This window comes from Lactuca saligna, chromosome 9, assembly GCF_052625555.1.
Source record: "Lactuca saligna cultivar CGN05327 chromosome 9, ASM5262555v1, whole genome shotgun sequence".
Taxonomy (NCBI): Eukaryota; Viridiplantae; Streptophyta; class Magnoliopsida; order Asterales; family Asteraceae; genus Lactuca; species Lactuca saligna.
The window spans coordinates 31,070,537-31,090,514 of record NC_136425.1 but is presented as its reverse complement, the minus strand read 5'-3'; the positions used below and the strand labels follow the sequence as shown (position 1 = coordinate 31,090,514).

The 19,978-nt window shown below is 37.4% G+C and overlaps 1 protein-coding gene across 1 annotated transcript; it reads left to right on the top strand.

Moving 5' to 3' along the window:
• The first annotated feature begins 18,917 nt into the window (after positions 1–18,917).
• On the top strand, positions 18,918–19,499 carry LOC145016165 (secreted RxLR effector protein 161-like). The gene has a single exon (XM_078974565.1). It carries the CDS (start codon positions 18,918–18,920, stop codon positions 19,497–19,499), a length of 582 nt encoding a protein of 193 aa, XP_078830691.1.
• The last annotated feature ends 479 nt before the right edge of the window (positions 19,500–19,978 follow it).

Genomic DNA, 19,978 nt, shown 5'->3' with positions numbered 1-19,978 from the left:
GAAGTGACTAATTCCTCGAACGTTGTTATACACTATCACAACTTAGTTGAATAAATACTTGTAAAACTTATTATATTAAAAAAAAATGAATGAGTGATGACCCTTTTTAATTACCACAACCACTATGTATTTTTAACCAAGCTGATAGAAATTAAAGAAAATTACTGAAATCATCCTTATGGTTTGATCAAAATTACACGTTTGGTTCCTGATTTTATTTATTTATTTATTTATTATTTTTTTTTTTTGTATTTGGATCGTCCCTGTGGTTTAACTTTGTTGTGTTTTTCGTCTCTATGGTTTGGTCAAAATTGTATGTTTGGTCCCTAACATTATGTATGTAATGGACGGAAAAACGCAACAAAATCAAACCACATGGAAAATCCGATTGCAAAAAAAGAATTAAGGATCAAACGTGTAATTTTAATCAAACCATAGAAACTATTTCAGTAATTTATTCTAGAAATAATTTAAGCATTATGTTGACCTAACTTTCTATAAAAAAAAATTTATGGATTTTTGTGGTACGGGCAATTTTTACGGTTTGATGTAAATCCTTAGAATGAGTGATGACCCTTTTTAGTGTGTCCAGTAGTTATCTTCCTTTGCGTTTAGAGTGGGTTTTGATCTATTTGTTAGGTGGTTGTAAATTTTCAGAATTGATCTTTAACGAATCCTAAAGCTTTATTGTTTATTTATGTAATAGGAAAATTGATGTTGTGATGATTTAATATCCCAACTCTTTATAAATTTATTATAACGTACAATGTTATAAGTAAGATTGATATGAGAAAAAAATTTGGTTAATTTGAACGGCTCGTCCACCCGATGAAATTAACTAATTTGTCCTTAGATATGAAAATAAAAATGCAATAACTCTATTTATAAAATTCTTGTTAAAAACTTTAAAATATGCTAAGAAAATATAAAATACTCATATATCTATCTATTTCTCTAACAAATGAAACATAAGAATGATACATATCAGTTTTTTAGAATGTTTTTTTGACACCTGACATTTTTCTATGATTTTTATTATTTCGTTTTTTCGTAACAAATCAAATTTAATTTAAATTTTGAAAATACAAATCGTATCTTAATAACATTATTATGTTTATTTTGTTTAACAAATTAATTTATAATTACTTACAGTCGACAATTGTTTTTTTTTTTTTTTGACATTTATTATTTTTTATATATATAAAAAAAATTTAAATATATTAATTGTGGTTTTTACGGGTTATAGCCTAGTAACTATATAAACAACACTTGGCAAACTGAAAAAATCCTTGCAACATTCAAATTCAAAATAAAATATAAATCTATATTTTACTTTGTTTGAATTTTCATTTAATTAAATAAGTTAAATCCCTTTTAAAGAAACATATTTTACTTTGTTTCAAAATTTCATTTAATTAAATAAGTTAAATCCCTTTTAAAGAAACAAATAACAATTTAGTATAAAGTAAAGTAATAGGGCCGGTCCATAGGCCTAGATAAGTTAGACGATTACCCAGAACCGACGATCCCTCAAATATCAAAAGGCTCATATTTTATATTTATATATAGGATTGTATAATGACAACCCATTAATTTTAAGGCTAATGGATTAGTTTTTCAAATGTCCAATATTCTACTATGGGAGGGGTCATGTCCAAAAGAAGGAGAGAATTATACCTACCAACATTTCAACTTTCCAAGGCGTCATCATCTTTCGATTTGTATGGAAAATCCAAACGTTCGACCGATTCTCCATTTTCTTCAATTTCTTAATTCTTATTTAATATAATCGATTTCTTTCTCTTTTCTTTTATAATTTTCTGAATCCGTCCACAACGCAGGACAACACACGATTTCAGAAAACTGCAACTTTAATAATCGATTCTTTCTCCTTATTTTGATCTTTTTTTTTTCTGAAATAATAATCTTTTAGAATCGAGATCCCCTGAAAATTTTCAATTTTTTATTTTTTTCATTTGCAAATTCAAGAATCTAATTGTGATTTGTGAATATGTGTAAGCTCTTACATTCTTGAAATTCGATTCTATATGTTAATTTGTGAAATATCTTATTGTAAATGTTAATATCTACAATTTGATTTTACACTGAATCTCAATTTTTATAAAAATGATTCTGCCTAATTTGATTTATCTGTCTTCCTCAACATCAATATGTTTTTCCAATTGTTCATATGATATTAATAACAGCCACAACAGCGAGCAGGTACTTTGTTAGTTTTTTTTATTCTATTTATATGTTATTGTTAATGTATTATATGTTATTGTTTTTTTTTTTTTTGTTAAAAATGGTTCCTAGAAAATATCTCGCTTTGCATCTAAAAAAGTTTGTAAATATAAATATCTAGTTTTTTTTTTGCTATATTTATGATTTTGAGTATGTTTTAGCCTTTTTAATTTATTATTTTGTAATTTAATAGTTGTTGTGTTGATTGTTTGGCTTTCGGGGGAGGTGATGCATGGAGAGTAGAAAAGTTATGATGGTGTTCCGTAATTTCCAGCAAAGGCGGTTGATGACAGTTTTGGTGACAATGATAGGTGGTATAGCCGGGATAGACTAGTTGTTCAATGGCGGCGTCTGGAGGTTCCAATGGTTGTGCATCTTTATGTGTTAATGATACGAGAAAATAGGAGAACGATATAAGATCTTAGGTTTTAGAAATAGTAATAAATTGAGGTTGGGAATTAGAAAAGGTTTTATATTATTTGTTTAAATTACAATCATTAATAAATAATATATAAAACTAGAAAAGAGCTCCCGCATAGCGGGGTTGGATTTGGATTAAACCACTATCGAAAGAAGGTAACATTACATGGTTGATTCATTTATTTATTGGAAAGGAAAGTTTATCTAATTATCGGATGTTTTTTTCATCAGAGGTTAGTAAATTGCGATCCTCTTGTGGATTGATCCGATCATGAATGTCATATTGTCTTCCATCGAAACGTGTATTACACTAATACAAAAGTAATGTCATTATTGATCGCACTCATACCTACACCATTTCAAAATACAATAGTACATTGCCTAAATAGACAAACAAAGTTACCATCACCAGTGAAGAAGGAGCTCCATCTAAATCATCATGGGATCCTTTCTGGGAGTCTGATAAAATCCTAATAACATATCAATCGGTAAATATTAAATGAACATATCAAATAACCTTGATTACTGTTTTTTATTCTTTTTCTACTTTTATGGAAAAACAGTAAAAAGGGGATTTTTTTCAGCAGATTTGTATTACAGTTAAACAAAAATCAAGAGGCATGAAAATGAAACTAACAATCTATGTTATTTCCATTGAGCAAAATCTGATCAAGCATTGTAATCCTGCGTCCTTTAGGTGTTCTCAAATGTGGATATGAAGAAGGTTAATGTCATACCTGTAGGAGTCACCTCCTTAACAATGTAAATAAACTTCAAACTCGGTGGTTGCCGACTCTTTCCTCCCTCGTCGTCTTTTCTTATACTATTTGAAGCTTCAAAATCTGAAATCAAACTAAAATCTATGAGATTATTACTTGTCAACAATGCTTTAATTATGATTTTGCAGCTAATATGTTTGGGGACGTGCATTTTGAAAGTGATTCTTTCAACTTGAAGAAAGCAAATCGGATAATTAGTCTATTGAACCTATAATTAGTATTCTAATTTTTATTATGATGTGTTCTTCAAAATGGTGGTTTTACTCACTAGACCAGTTGGCAGTTCAGGTGCCGGTGAGGGATCAGGCTCGAGCTCAGGAGGCAGGCAACTAGACAACCAGACTAGGGAGTTCATCTACTCTGAGATCATGCGCAGTATCTTGGATCAGAGTCTTGTGATCTTTGGGACGATTAAGGAGGCTATATTAGAGCTTTTGAATGAGAGGTTGAGTGCTCTCCGCACTGAGGTGGCGGCCATGATAGGGGCGCGCACACTGACTTTCAAGGAGTTCATAACTTGTGGAGATCCCGACTACCATGGGCTCGGGACCCCATTGTGAGCACCAGATGGTTGGCAGATGTCGTCATGCATTCCGCACCAGCAGATGTCCCGAGGGGGACAAGGTTCACTTGTATCCTGTCTTCTAAAGGACAGCGCACGTGACTGGTTGGAGGAGGTCAGACATGCCATGGGAGATGATGCAGCACTTGATGTCATGACATGGAGTGATTTTATGGCCAGGTTCAAGGTCGAGTTTTCACCCGTGATAGAGATGAAGCATCTTGCCAGGGAGTTTTAGGATCTTGAGCATACGACAGAGACAGTGGCGGAGATCACCGCCAAGTTTAGAGAGAGGTCCCTTCTTGTTTTGCAGTACGTGGCAGATGAGGAAATTAAAAAGGCTCGGTATCATGAGATGTTGCAGAGTGATATCCGCCAGTTTGTGATCCGCTCCAGCTGCAAGATGATGGAGGACATGATTGCTACGGAGAGAGAGAGAGAGAGAGAGAGAGAGAGAGAGAGTTAGATTTAAAGATGGAGAGGAAGAGGAAACCCGAGGGTGTTCAGTCATGGAGTTCGGTCAAGAAGCCCAAGGTATCAGATTACAGATCTCGGATCCAATAGAGCCATGACCGTTGTGGCAAATGTAGTAGGATACACGAGGGAACGTGCAAGGCGGGGAGTTTGGGCTGCTACAAGTGCGGCCAAACTGGTCATGTGAGCCAAGATTGCACAGCCACTACCACCACCACGACAGCATCAAATCTTATTTGCTTTCAGTGTAATCAAAGGGGACACAAAAGGTCCTAGTGTCCGAGTTTTACAGCAGCAGGGAAGGTGACAGTACCTTCTCCTGCCACATTGAGGATTACCTATCGCCGTCAGGGCCGGGATGAGGCGCCTACGGCGTGGAGCAGGGCTTTTTAGCTTACTGAAGAGCAGGCACGAGCAGCTCCTAACATAATGATGAGTATGTATCTTTCCCTTATCTCTTTATTTATATTGATTGTTGTTTATGTTTATATGTTTTGTTATAGGATTGTTCTTAGTGAACGATATATCAGCTTTGATAATGTCTGATTTAGGTGCTACCCAATCTTTTGTGTCGCTCGCGCTCAGCAAGCGATTCGTAGGAGCTCCAGGAGAACTAGATTGCCCACTGGATGTGGAGATAGAAGATGACGGGACCATTAAGGTTGCGATGGTTCACAGAGGATGTACACTACAGTTATTCGATGAGCAATTTTTAGTAGATCTGGTTTCTATTCCCCTGCGAGGGAATAAGGTTATAGTAGGTATGGATTGGTTAAGCCCTAATGGAGCAGTAATTGACTGCCAGCAGTAGCTAGTGAGGGTTCGCACTCGTAGTGGGGGAGGGATAGTGATCCAGGGCGAGAGGCCACAATGCGGATCGGTTTCTATTCAGCAGCGAGGGCGAGGCGCCACCTTCAGTAGGGTTGCACAGGATACATCGTATATGTCATGGATATCCGGGATAAGGGTTATGTGATAATTGATGATGTACCGATAATGCGAGAGTATCCAGACGTATTCCCGGAGGATTTACCTGGGTACCTTCGGAGAGACAGATTGAGTTTAAGATTGAACTAGTCCCTGGTGCGACTCCGATCGCCAAGGCACCATATCGGTTGGCTCCTCCCGAGATGCAGGAGTTGTCTATGCAGCTGCAAGAGCGGCTAGACAAGGGATTTATCAAGTCGAGCAGTTTTCCATGGGGAGCCTAGATCTTGTTTGGGAAGAAGAATGACAAGTCACATTGCATGTGTATAGACTACCGGGAGCTGAACAAAGTAACGGTGAAGAACCATTACACACTCCCAAGGATAGATGATTTGTTTGACCAGCTTCAGGGAGCATCTTGGTTCTCTAAGATTGATCTACGCTCAAGGTACCACCAAATGCGATTCAGGGAAGATGATGTGCAGAAGATGGCTTTTAGGACTCGCTATGGTTATTATGACTTTTTGGTGATGTCGTTTCCAATTCTACAGCCGCGTTCATGGACCTCATGAACCACGTGTGCCAATCGATGTTGGATCAGTCTATAATAGTGTTCATTGATGACATATTGGTTTACTCCAAGACTCGGGAGCAGCATGAGGAGCACCTGAGGGAGGTGCTGGAGATGCTGAGGAGGGAGATACTTTTTACGAAGTTCTCCAAGTGTGAGTTCTGGTTGCACAAGGTGCAGCTTATTGGGCAAATTGTCAACCAGAAGGGTATTCTGGTCGATTCGGCCAAGATAGAGGTTGTGATGCAGTGGGAGATTCTGAGGTCTCCAACTGAGATTCAGAGTTTCCTGGGTCCAGTGGGATATTACCGGAGATTTATTTAGGACTTCTCCAAGATTGCATTTCCTTTGACCCGACTGACCAAGAAATCAATGGTTTTTCGTTGGGGGCCTGGGCAGCAGCCAGCCTTCAAGTCGCTCAGGCAGCAGTTGTATGAGGCACCGATTCTCACTCTGCCAGAGGTTGTAGATGATTTTGTGGTTTACTATGATGTTTCAATCACATGCATTGGTGCGATATTGATGCAGCGAGGTCATGTGATAGCTTATGCTTCGAGGCAGCTGAAGCCTCAGAAGGCAAACTATCCGACGCACGATTTAGAGTTGGGGGCTTTCGTTTTCGCCCTCAAGATTTGGCGGCATTACCTATATTGGGTTCCTTGTACCATTTACACAGACCACAAGAGTCTGAGGTACCTCATGGATCAACTGAATCTGAACATGAGCCAGCGTCGGTGGTTAGATGTGGTGAAGGATTATGATTGTGAGATCCATTATCACCCAATCAAGGCCAACATGGTGGCTGACGCCTTGAGCCATAAGGCGGTAGCGGCCCAAATTTGAGATGTATGCCTGAGGATGAAAATGATTACTCCATTGCTAGAGCAGATCAGAGAGGTGCAATTTGAGGGCCGGGAGGAGGAGCATCAGAAGTGTGATCGGATTATAGGCCAAGTGACCTCCTTCGATTATGATAGTTGTGGACGGTTGACCCTGTATGGGAGGGTGTGGGTACCGTATTAGGGTGGTGTATAGCAGGTTTTGATGGATGAGGACCAGAAAGTCCAGGTTCTCCATCCATCCCGGGGCGACGAAGATGTATAGAGATATTCATCCTGATTACTGGTGGCCCTGCATGAAACGTGATGTAGACTGGTACGTAGAGAGATGCTTGACATGTAAGAAGGTCAAGGTAAAGCACCAGAGGCCTCATGGCAAGATGCAGCCGTTGGATATCTCCATGTGGAAATGGGAGGAAATTACTATAGATTTCATCACTAAGCTTCCCAAGACCGCACGTAGAGTTGATTCAGTATGGGTCATCGTGGATTGATTGACCAAGAGTGCCTATTTTATCCCGATCCAGGAGTGCATATCGGCCGAGAAGCTAGCCGAGATTTACGTGTGGGTGATAGTGGCACGTCATGGAGTTCCTGTCTCGGTAGTGTCACATCGAGATGTTCGTTTTACATCCAGATTCTGGAAGCGGTTCCTTGATGAGATGAGTACTCGTCTCCATTTCAGCACCACTTTCCACCTCATACAAACGGACAGAGCGAGAGGACGATTCAGGCTCTTGAGCACATGATTCATGCATATGTTTTGGATTTTAGTGGCAGTTGGGATACGTATCTTACGTTAGTAGAATTTTCATATAACAACACCTACCACGCCAACATAGACCGACCTCCCTTCGAGATACTCTACGGGAGGAAGTGTAGGACCCCAATCTGTTGGAGTGAGGTCGGTCAGAGGGTCATGGGGAGTAATAAGGTAGTACACAAAACTACAGAGTGGATCCAGTAGGTCCGGATCAGGCTCCAGACTTCTCAGAGCCGGTAGAAGAGTTACGCTAACAAGCGGTGTTCAGACTTGGACTTTTAGGTGGGCGATATGGTCCTCTTAAAGGTGTCACCTTGGAAAGGTGTCATTCGATTCCAGAAGAGGGGCAAGCTGGGTCCCAGGTATATCGGCCCCTTCAAATTCATAGCCCGGGTGAGCAAGGTGGCGTATCGATTGGATCTTCCAGCGGAGCTCATCCAGATCGACAACACTTTCCATGTTTCCTAGTTGTGGAAGTTCTTAGTGGATGATTCGGCGATTGTACCCTTAGAGGATATTCAGGTTGATGACAGCCTGAATTACATTGAGAGACCGGTGGCGATCCTGGATCGCAAGACAAAGGAGGTGAGGAACAAGAGGGTTAAGCTAGTGAAGGTGCAGTGGCAGCATCGCAAAGGTTCGGAGTGGACTTGCGAGCCTGAGGAGGAGATAAGGGAGCACTACCCGGAGTTGTTCCCAGATGCAGTGGACTTCACGGATGAAGTTTAAGACAAGTGAGGGAGAATTGTATTGCTCAGTTCCCAGGTACACATTTAAACCCTAATTTATTCATTTGTACTAGGCAACTCGACGAGTTGGAAACCCCAGACTCGTCGAGTAGAGACAGAAAGAGGGCTCGGGTATTGAAGTCTACTTGACGTGTTGGGTAGCCCTGACTCGACGAGTAGGTCTGCTATAAGAAACCCTAATTTTAAGGGTTTAGCACCCTATTTAAAGGAACATAATGCCCAATGTGACCTGCCTTATCACCTCCCATTGTCCTTAAAACCCTAACTCGACATTTTCAGCGTTGTGTGTGTGAGTGCCATTTTTTAGTGTTTTTTTGTGTTTTAAGCTTGTAAGGAGAAGGAGAAGCTTGAGGAACTTAAGAGAAAGAGATTGGATACAGAGGTTACATCTCATTTGCTACATTTTCGGGTAAGTAAGCTCCAACCTTGCTCATTAGTTCCCTAGATCTCTTCTTTTCATCTTTATGGAGTTTTTGGCCCAAGAAGCATGAACCTGGGGACATGGACGTCCCAAGTGATTTACTTCTCAAATTTAGAGTTTAGGAGGGGTTCCATGGCATAAAGGTGCAAACTTCATGACCATGGAAGCCCCATGCAAGCTTAAGGACTTTATCATGGCCTTTTTAGCCTAAAATGGCCATGCATGGATGTAAAGTCTAAGACTTTATGTGCTCATTAGATGTTTAGGACCTAGATCTCAATTTCCTCGTTTTGGTTTGGAATGATAAGGCCTTTGGACAAAGATTTTCAACTTAAGGAATTAGGGTTTGGGACTAAACAAATTAAACACGGGTTATAAATGGGTAAAGTTGGAAACTTTACCCTTAAGAGGATATTTTCAGCATGTAGAAGTAGTATGGAGCTTGAGACTAAGTGCAAGGGCTTAATCTACTAAGATGGTCCAAACAGACAGAGGGACTCGTCAAGTCCATAGAGGAACTCGACGAATTCAGACGTATTGTCCTGTTTCTGAGCTTACTAGAACTCAATGAGTTTGAGGGTGACTCGATGAGTTGATTCATTGAATCACGATGAGTAGTAGCCCGGGAACTCGACGAGACAGTGGGTTGACTAGGCGAGTTGGATCGCAGGATTAGGGTTAGTAAGACTTAGGAGTCGGCGAGTTGATAGGCTGACTCGGTGAGTTTAGTCAATCCGAATGTTGACTTTGACTAGGGGTAAAATGTTCATTTTACCCTAAGCAAGATTATCAGATTTTTTACTAAATATTATTGTATAGTGTTAGCCATGGAGTCGTGGGAGCAGCCAGCAGAGATTACTCATGCACGAGTTCAACATCCATTTTAAGAGTTGAGTATTCCTTCAGTAGGAATGCATCAAAGTCACCGATATCGGCCTGTTTATGTATGATAGAGTATACCAGACTTTTGTCTGATGTCGGGGGTAGCCCGATGAAAATTATGTGTTTAGGACTTCAGTCCGATGTCGGTGCGGTCCCGAAAAGTGTATATGTATGCTTGATGTCTTTGTGATTCATGCATGTTATGTGTTATGTGTTCCGTGTTCCAGACCTAGGTCCAATGTCACGGCAAGCCTGATGTATATTAGCTTATATGTTATGTGTTATGTGATCCGGGCTTCGGTCCAATGTCGGGGCAAGCCCGATGTATGTTATATACTTATGTTATATGCTTATGCTATATGTTTATGATATATGATTTGTTGTGTGTATGTCGTGGCAAGCCCGATGTAAGGGCCAGGCCCAATGCCAGAGGTGGTCTGATGTCGGGGTAAGCCCGATGCCGAGTAAGCCAATGTCGGGTTTGTCCCGATGCAGTTGGGCGAAATCCTAAAGTTTATGTTATATGTTATATGTTATATGTATGATATGTGGTAGTTTGGGGGAGCTCACTAAGCTTCATGCTTACGGTTTTCAGTTTTGGTTTCGGGTACTTCTGCTAGCAAAGGGAAGAGCTCAAGATGATCGCATGGCACACACCATAGTTTTCTAGTCTGGGATATTTCACTCATATTTGATATGTTATTTAGATACTTGACTATTGTTATGATGTTTTTGAGATACATGGTTTATAACTTTTAAATGATTATGATATTTATGGTTTTATTAATAATTTTAAAACGAAATTTATGGACCGTATTTTTGGGATGCTTCAAATTTCCTTTAAATCCTTTGTGAGTTTCTACACCAATTATTTTATTTAATTGGTATCAGAGCCTTTGAATCAACTTAGGGGATGCACTTAATCTCGATTCACGAGTAGAACAAAAGAAGGCTTATCTCTCTGGCACAAGTAGAATGAAAGAAGGCTCGTCTATCTCTTTCATGTGACTATGTTGAATTACGTAAATTACACAGTATGGTTAATCTAAATGCAGGTAATTATCAATGTGCATCAGGTTTGGGATACTATTGAGTATTGACCCAGGAACAACCGATGTGAAGAAGAATAATATCGCAATTGTAGTTCTTTTCCAAGCAATACCCGAAGACATCATCTTGAAAATTGGCGTGATGAACACAACAAAAAAATATGGACCGCAATCAAGCGTCGTCGTCTAGGTGTTGATGGGGTACGAAAAGCATGCTTACAAACCCTTGCTACCAAGTTTGACAATCTGAAGATGAAGAAGATGAGTATTATCGACGAATTCGCAAGTAACCTCTCAGGAATCGCGTTAAAGTCAGTCTCACTTGGTGAAACCATCGCTGAGAGCAAACTAGTAAAGAAATTCCTTACTAGCCTACCAAAAATGTTCATTCATATTGTCGCCTTGATATAGCAAGTTCTTGATCTTTAAACTGGTGGATATGAAAATGTGATGGGGCGATTAAAGGCTTATGAAGAACATGTTCGTGAGGACGAACTTGCTATCTATCACGGTAAGTTATTATTTAACAGTATGGCACCCAACACTCAAAACCATGATGCCAATAGATGAGGATTAGTTAGACGTGGATCAGGGCGAGGACGAGGAGGAGGTCGTCAGTCTTAAAAATCAACATTGACCCACACCTAATTCCAATGGAGAGGATGATAAAACAAAATCAAAGACCAAAGATAGATCAAAACTTCAATGTTACAGATGTGACAAATTTGGTCACTTTGCGTCCCAATACCTGGAACAAATGGCTAAACACGAAGAGGGTCACATGGCAGAAATGGACGATCACGACCCACAACTGTTTATGTTAAAAACACTTTATGAGACCGTGTTTTTGAAATGAAGAGAAGGTGATACCTAGAAGATACGAGATAGGAAAAGACGAGAATGACATGTGGTACTTAGACAATCAACGTTCTTCACCGAGATTGTTAAGCATAAAGCTTTGAGAGAGAAAATGAATTGATTTCTTTATTTATTTCATGATTAACTGATTACAATATGTACATCGAGAATATATAACCAGCTAATAACCATTAACTAACTCTAACAAATCAAACTAACAGATTAACACATGAAATACCGAAAATACCCTTAATGCTAACACCCCCTCAATCTGGAGGATATGAAATAAGACCTAGATTGTGTATTGCTTCTCGATGTTTAGATCCTGGTAAAGATTTAGTTAATACATCAGTTAACTGTTGAGTAGTAGGAACATGAACAATTAAGCCATTTTGTAGCTTTTCCTGAACATAGTGACAGTCTACTTCAATGTGTTTTGTCCTCTCGTGAAATACGGGGTATTTTGCAATATATATATCTGCAAGATTGTCACACTTCAAGGGTATAGGATTAATATTTATGACTTGTAATTCTTCAAATACTCGACTTAACCAAGAAAGCTCTGCACAGACTCTTCTCATGGGTCTATAGTCAGCTTTAGCTGAAGAAAGTGATACAGTGAGTTGTTTTTTAGATTTTCAGGATATAGGATTTCCTCCAAATAAGATAAAAAAAAATCCGCTGATTGATCTTCTAGTGATTGGACAAGCTGCCCAATCACTGTCACAAGAAGCTTCCAATTTGAAAATTTTGTCATTATTGAAGAATAATCCTTGAGAAGGTGTGCCTTTAAGATACCGAAGAACATGTAAAGCCGCTTCATAGTGATCTTGGCATGGTTTTTGATTGAACTGACTTAAATATTGCACATCTGTATGTAAAAGAAAATTTGATTTCCCAATTAATTATCTATATATGGTTGGATCAGTTAAAGGGATCCCCATGTCAGGTAAAAGTGAAACTTTAGCAAGTAAAGGAGTTGAAGTTGAAGGTGAATGATCCATAGAATACAGAGCAAGAAGTTCATGAATGTACTTCTGTTGATGAATGACCATTCCTCCATTTGTTTCATTGAATTCTAACCCCAAAAAATACCCTATGTTTCCCAAATCCTTGATTTTGAATGTATCACTTAAGAACTCTTTGAGTGATGTAATTTCAACAAGATTATCACCTGTGATCAGAATATCATCCACATATACAACAATGATAACAATTGAATGTTCATCATTCTTCAAGAACAATGAATTATCTTTTGGACAATAGTGATAACCTCTTGATTGTAAAACATTCGCCAATTTAGCAAACCATTGCCTTGAAGCCTGTTTCAATCCATACAAGGATTTGTTGAGTTTACAAACCAATGAAGGTGAATCAACTATTAATCCAGGAGGCACTTTCATGTAAACATCTTCGTGTAAATCACCATGCAGAAATGCATTATTTACATCGAATTGTTGAATTGGCCATCCATTTTTCACTGCAACAGAAACAATACATCTAATGGTATTAAATTTCACCACTGGTGAGAAAGTTTCATGGTAATCTACCCCTTTTTTTTTAGTAAAACCTTTTGCCACCAAGTGAGCTTTATACCTATCAATAGAGCCATCAACTTTGAGCTTTATCTTATACACCCATCTGCATGATATTGGTTTCTTGCCTTTAGGTAGTTTAATGAGAGTCCACGTGTTGTTGACTTTTAAGGCTTTTAACTCTTTTTCCATTGCATCTTCCCAATTAGTGTTACCCTTAGCTTGATAATAGAATGCAGGCTCGATATGATGAATATGAGAAAGGGTATTTTGGGAAGAAACTTGAGAACAAAAGGAATGAGTGGAAGAAAAAGGAAGAATGCACACGTTGGTAATCGTGTGATTGCATGTATCGGTAGAGGATGTAACATCAACATGATTGCAAATATAATCTTGAAGATATGATGGAGGTTTTCTTGATCTGGTTGTTCGTCTTATGGGTGGATCAGGTGGTTGAGAATGAACAACACTTGGAGAGACTATGGGTGAATAAATCTCTTCAGAATTCAACGTAGTAGACTGGTTTACAACAGATTGGGGAAGATATGAGGTGGAGTTTGGTTCATGTGTTATGGGATTAAGAACATGTAAAGGAAAAATGTTTTCATAAAACTTAACATCTCTTGTAACAAAAATTTGTTTTGTAGATATGTTTAGTACTTTATATGCTTTTTGACCAAGTGGGTATCCAACAAAAACACATGCCTGAGATCTTGGCATGAATTTATCCCTTCCAACATGAGTTGTGCTTGCAAAACACAAACAACCAAATGCTTTGAGCTGTGAAATATCAGGTTTACATTATAGAGAGCTTCAAATGGTGATTTAAGCTTGATAACTTTGATAGGCATACGATTGATTAAATGAACCATCGTTTGAACACAATAAGACCAATAAGCAATACCCAATCCGGATTGAAAGAACAAAGCTCTTGCTGTCTCCAATATGTGTTTGTGTTTCCTCTAAACTATGACATTTTGTTGAGGGGTACTTGGAGCCCGATTTCTGGTGTAAAATCCCATGTTCTTTGAAACAATCTTGTCCTTCAAAGCTTGTCCCCAATTCAAAAGCATTATCACTTCTTTTAACTTTGATAGTCTTTGAAAATTGAGTTTTAACGAGATTTACGAAAGCCTTGATTAAAGACATTGAACATCCCTTATTACTCATCAAGTAAATCCATTTGTGTCGAGTACAATCATCAAAAATTGTAAGCAAGTATTTGTAACCATCATACGAAAGATGTTTATATGGTCCCCATACATTAATATGTATTAGATAAAATGGAGCATTTAAAACAGTTTGATTGTGCATAAATGGTTAACGATATTGATTGGATTTAGAACAAATTGAACAAGGGAAAATACTAGAACTATTAGTATTCGAAGGAACGACATTAAGATGTTTAAGTGTTTCAAAAGAGGCATGCCCCAATCTATTATGCTAAACAGATACACTAGAAATGTGTTTTACATTGGAACAATTGGCAATTATTGAAAATTTGAAAACAGAACAATTGAAAGAAAGACTTGTTCTAATAGATCTATGATCGAAAACATGGAGATCATTGACTCGATGTCCCAGTATACCAAGAGAAAGCTTACTCTTCAATAAAGGGTCCTGCATGAAGCAAGATTGATTAGTAAAAAGAACAAATGTTTGTAATTGAGAAGTTAATTTGGACTGAAACAAGATTGTATTTGAAACATGGTACATACAATACATTTTGAAGAAGAATTGAATCATGTATTTGTATATCACCATAAGAATCAATGGAAGTTTTATGGCCATTAGGAAGACCAATAAGATGAGGTTGATGAAGCTTTCGAAGATTAAGAAAAACAGATTTATTGGAGCACATGTGATCAATAGCTCTAGAATCGATTATCCATGAAAAATATTCATGTAATAAATGTGATGATTTTTAAAAATTAGAAATAATGTTCAAAAGAAAAGATACCTTCACTGTTCATAGCACCTTCAGTAATGGAAGTGTTGGCTTGAGTGGATGAAGAAGATGGACTGAAATTGTGAACGGTGAGCAATTGAAGCAGTTGGTTATATTGATCAACAATAATGGGAGGGGTAGATTGAGCGGTGACATTTTGTGCAGTAGACTTGACATCATCTTTTTTCCCTTTTGTGAATTTGAAATTTGATGGAAAACCATTTAACCTGTAACATTGTGCTTTGGTATGCCCCGTTTTCTTGCAATGGTTACATGTGAGAGTCTTTTTGGAAGTATTATCATATGAAGCTTGCATAGCAATTACATCTGAATGAATAGAAGGAGAATTAGTAATACTTCTCTATTGCTCTTCATGGAGAAGGATTGAATATGCAGTAGATACAGATGGTAATGGCTTCATCATGAGTAATTGACCTCTCACAACTTTATATGTATCATTTAAACCCATTAGAAGTTGTATAAGACGCGGATCATCAAGAAATTTCTGAATCCAAGCAGCAGTACCACACGAACAAGAAGGAAGATCTTGGAGAATCCTCAATTCATCCTAGATCTTTTTGATTTTAGTGAAATAGGTAAAAGAATCTTTAGATCCTTGGGATAATGAGTATAGTTGTTGTTGAATTTGATACAACTGAGCTCCATTTGATTTTTCGTAGCGTTGAATTAACTCGTTCCAAATTTCAGAGGCATATTCGAAGAAAAGAACACTATCAACGATAGTTTTTTAGAGAGAATTTAAGATCCAGCTGATAACCATCGAATTTGCACGAAACAGAGAGAATATGAAGAATAATTAGAAGCTGGTTTAATGATTGATCCATCAACAAAACCTAATTTGTTTTTGGCAGAAAGAGATAAAATCATAGATCTCTTCCAAGAATTGAAGCCAACACCATTGAAGACTATTGAAACAAGAATTGAATTGGGAGTATCTGAAGAAGCAATGAAAATAGGGCTTGAATTGTTAAGAACAAATGAATAATTATCAGTTGAAGATGATTCAGCCATTAGTGACGATGATGAAGATTAATGGCAGAAAAGAAGGATCAAAGCTCTAATACCATCTTAAGAATAAAGCTTTGAGAGAGAAAATGAATTCATTTCTTTATTCATTTCTTGATTAATTGATTACAATATGTACATTGAGAATATATAACCTGCTAATAACCATTAACTAACTCTAACAAATCAAACTAACAGATTAACACTTGAAATACCGAAAATACCCTTAATGCTAACAGAGATCAATAAATGTAGTTGTGGTGGGTTAAATTTGGAGATGATTCTTTTGTCAATATTCAAGGCAAAGGATCCATTCTTTTTGAGAGAAATCGTGGAGTTCAAAAGCTATTGACTGACATATACTACATACGTGATCTCAAAGCCAACATAACTAGTTTGGGACAAGCAACAGAAACCAGTTGTGAAGTATCAATGAAATGGGATCAATTACTCCTCTTTGACAGTCATAGAACCCTCATGTTCAAGGTAAAATTCTCAATAAACAGGTTGTACAAAAAATGATTCCAGTTGAAATACCCATCTGTTTGCATAGCCGCCTTGGAGATCAAAACTAGTTGTACCATGCAAGGCTAGGTCATGCTAACTTTTTCACAATTTCAAATATGTCAATAAAAGTCCTAGTTATCAAATTACTAGTGATCACAGCGACTTACCAACTATGTGAGTCATGCATAGTAGGAAACATATAGTCAAAAATCTTTCCATAAGAACTCCAAGTATCAAGCAAAAGAAACCTTGGAACTAACTCATGGAGATCTATGCAGAGCGATCTCACTACATATAATCATAGGAAATAGGTATTTTTTTCTCTTAATCAATGATTACTTATGTTTTATGTGGTGTTATCTTATGAAAGAAAAAAGTGATGCTATAAAATATTTCAAAAACTTCAAAGTTACAATAGAAAAAGAAACCAACAACTCGAACCAAGTATTTTGTACAGATAGACGCTATGAGTTTACTTCACAAGATTTAAACACTCCTTGTGAAGAACACAATATGATAAGATACCTCACATCTCCATACACGCTACAATAGAACAACATGGTGGAAAGACAAAATCATACTCTTATCGAGATAATGTGAGGCATCTTGAAAGCAAAGAAATTTCCTAACTATCTTCAGGGTGGAGTGGTAAATCACACAACCTACATAATAAATCGAATCCCAACGAGAGTAGTAAAAGAGTTAACTCTATATCAGCTATACTACAAACAAAAACTCAACATTAAATATATCGGGGGTATTTGGATGTGTGGCCTTTGCAAAAACAGTTGGAACACATTTAAGAAAACTAGATGATTGCTCAAGAAAAACAATTCATCTTAGATCAGAACCAAGAATGAAAGCATATCGTTTGTATGATCCAACATGTCACAAAATCATTGTATCTCGAGACATAATTTTGATGAAAACACGAATCAGGATGAGAAGTCACTGGCCGATTCTAACTCCACACATAAACCTGGTATGTTTTAGGTCCATTGGTAGACGATAGTAGATACCGGAGAAGGGTCATTGGCAGATGGCTCAGACCATATTAGTGGTAAGCAAACAGGAGGAGAAAGTAGGGAAAGTGAGTTGGAAATTGAACAACCAGTCGAACCCAATGAAGATCATGAAGATCACCCCCCCTATGAAGGTCAAGCTGGACTACTCAACCACCACATAGGTATGATGACTACGAAAGGAGTTTTTATTTTGAGAACATGCACCTACTTCTATCCTTAAATCATGACGAGCCATCAAATTATAAAGAAGTGCAAGATAATCTAAACTGGGTTAAAGTTATGAAGAAAGAAATTGCTTCTATCGAAAAAAATGGTACCTGGAAGTTAGTCTCAAAACCTAACAACATGACCATTTTTGGTCTAAAATGGGTATTTAAGATTAAAATGGATGCAAATGGTTCTATGAGCAAGTACAAATCTATTGGATCACAGGTCCTCAAGTCGTCTCTCAAATAACACACACTCACATGTATATATGTATACATAAAACTTATATGGAGAGATGGAAGTATTTTGGACTCAAAGTTGCTACTCTTTATTCAATAGATATGAGACTATTTATAGCTATACATGCTAAACTCTAGCAGGAAATAGTAAAACTCACGTGCCCACCTTTCCAACAACAATCATTCTTCTAATACTCCCTAATACCCAGTCCTTCATTGACACTTTCAACTTACTAACATTTATTTAATTCACTAGATAAACTAAATACTAAAATAACAACCTATCAAGATTAAAAACCCAACAAAATCAAGGCTCATGGCAAAAAGCTACCTGCAACAACCTGGCATAGATTTTGATGAAGTATTTGCGCTCATTGCTCAAATTGAAACCATTTAAATTCTTATTGATCTTGCAGCCTCAAAAGGGTGGGAGTTGCACCACTTAGATGTGAAATATGCTTTTTTAAACGATGAATTACAAGAAAATGTATCTTTTTACCAACTAGAAGGTTTTGTGAAGAAAGGAAGAGATGAATTTGTATATAAAAAAATAAAAGCACTATATGGCTTGCGACAAGCAACGCACACGTGAAATATCAAACTAGATGGAATTTTAAAAGATATGAAGTTTCATATATGTGTGAAATAACAAGTTGAGTGTTGAAGGTGCATAGGATCAGACTTAATCATTGTCGATGTTTATGCTGATGATCTGGTGGTTATAGGAACAAGCACAAGCATCATATCCAAGTTCAAGCAAGCCATGGCTACCAACTTTGACAGAACTGTGTATGCTTAGATATTATCTAGGTATCGAAGTATATCAACGAAATGATGACATCATTATTACTTAAGGAAGCTATGCGAAAAAACAGTACTCAAAGATGCAAACATGAATGCTTGTAATCTAACACTAATTCCTAAGAACTCGAATGTCAAATTTTCAAAAAATGATGAAGAAGAAGAAGACACAGATGCCACGAAGTATCAAAGCCTAGTGGGAAGACTAAAGTATTTATTGCAGACAAGACCCAATCTCTCATTTGCAATTAGCATTACAAGTAGCTATATGCAAACTCCAAAAAAATCTCACATGGCAGCAATAAAGCAAATTCTAAGGTATATAAAAGGTACATTGGAATTTGGGATAAGATATGATCGTAGGGAACCATTGGAATTAGTGGGATATATTGATAGCAGTCACAATATCGATCATGATGATGGGAGGAGTACAATTGGACATGTCTTCTATCTTGGAAAGTCACCCGTGACTTGGTGCTCACAGAAACAACAGACAATGGTGTTATCATTGTGTGAAGCAGAATACATGGCTGCATACACAACGAGTTTACAAGCAATCAGATTATATGATATACTTCATGAAATAACCGGATCTAAATTGCAAGAGGTGGTAAGTAAGATTGACAACACATTTGCAATCGCATTGGTTAAAAATCTAGTTTTTCATGGCTAGAGTAAGCATATAAAGTCCCGCTACCACTACATTCGAGAACGTGTCGAGGAAAAGAAAATCTTGGTAAAGCATATTAGTGGGAAAGAACAACAAGCAGACATTCTGACGAAGGCACTTTCCAAGATCAAGTTCGTTGAGATGTGCATGCTTCTTGGGGTGAAGAATCTCTAAATTTCTATTCGGAAATTAGGGGATGAATGTTGGTAATTTCCAGATATACAAGGACTTGTGACGGACCTCGCATAATGTGGTGATAGGATATTCATTATCTATTAATACAAGTTGGTATTAGAATAGAATTCAAACTCCTGTTTTTTGTGGCTATCCTAATATATACGTGTGGCATATATCTAATTGTTTAGATATCAACTTAGGGTATCAGATAAGGAAAAGGTTGTATCAAATTTTGAGTTAGTTCTTTGAATATAACAAGTAAATTTCCTTTAATCCGTTTGTGAGTTTCTACACCAATTACTTTC

Bases quoted from the DNA above. Each gene is read 5' to 3' on its own strand.
- LOC145016165 (XM_078974565.1), top strand. From the start codon at position 18,918: ATGAATGCTTGTAATCTAACACTAATTCCTAAGAACTCGAATGTCAAA.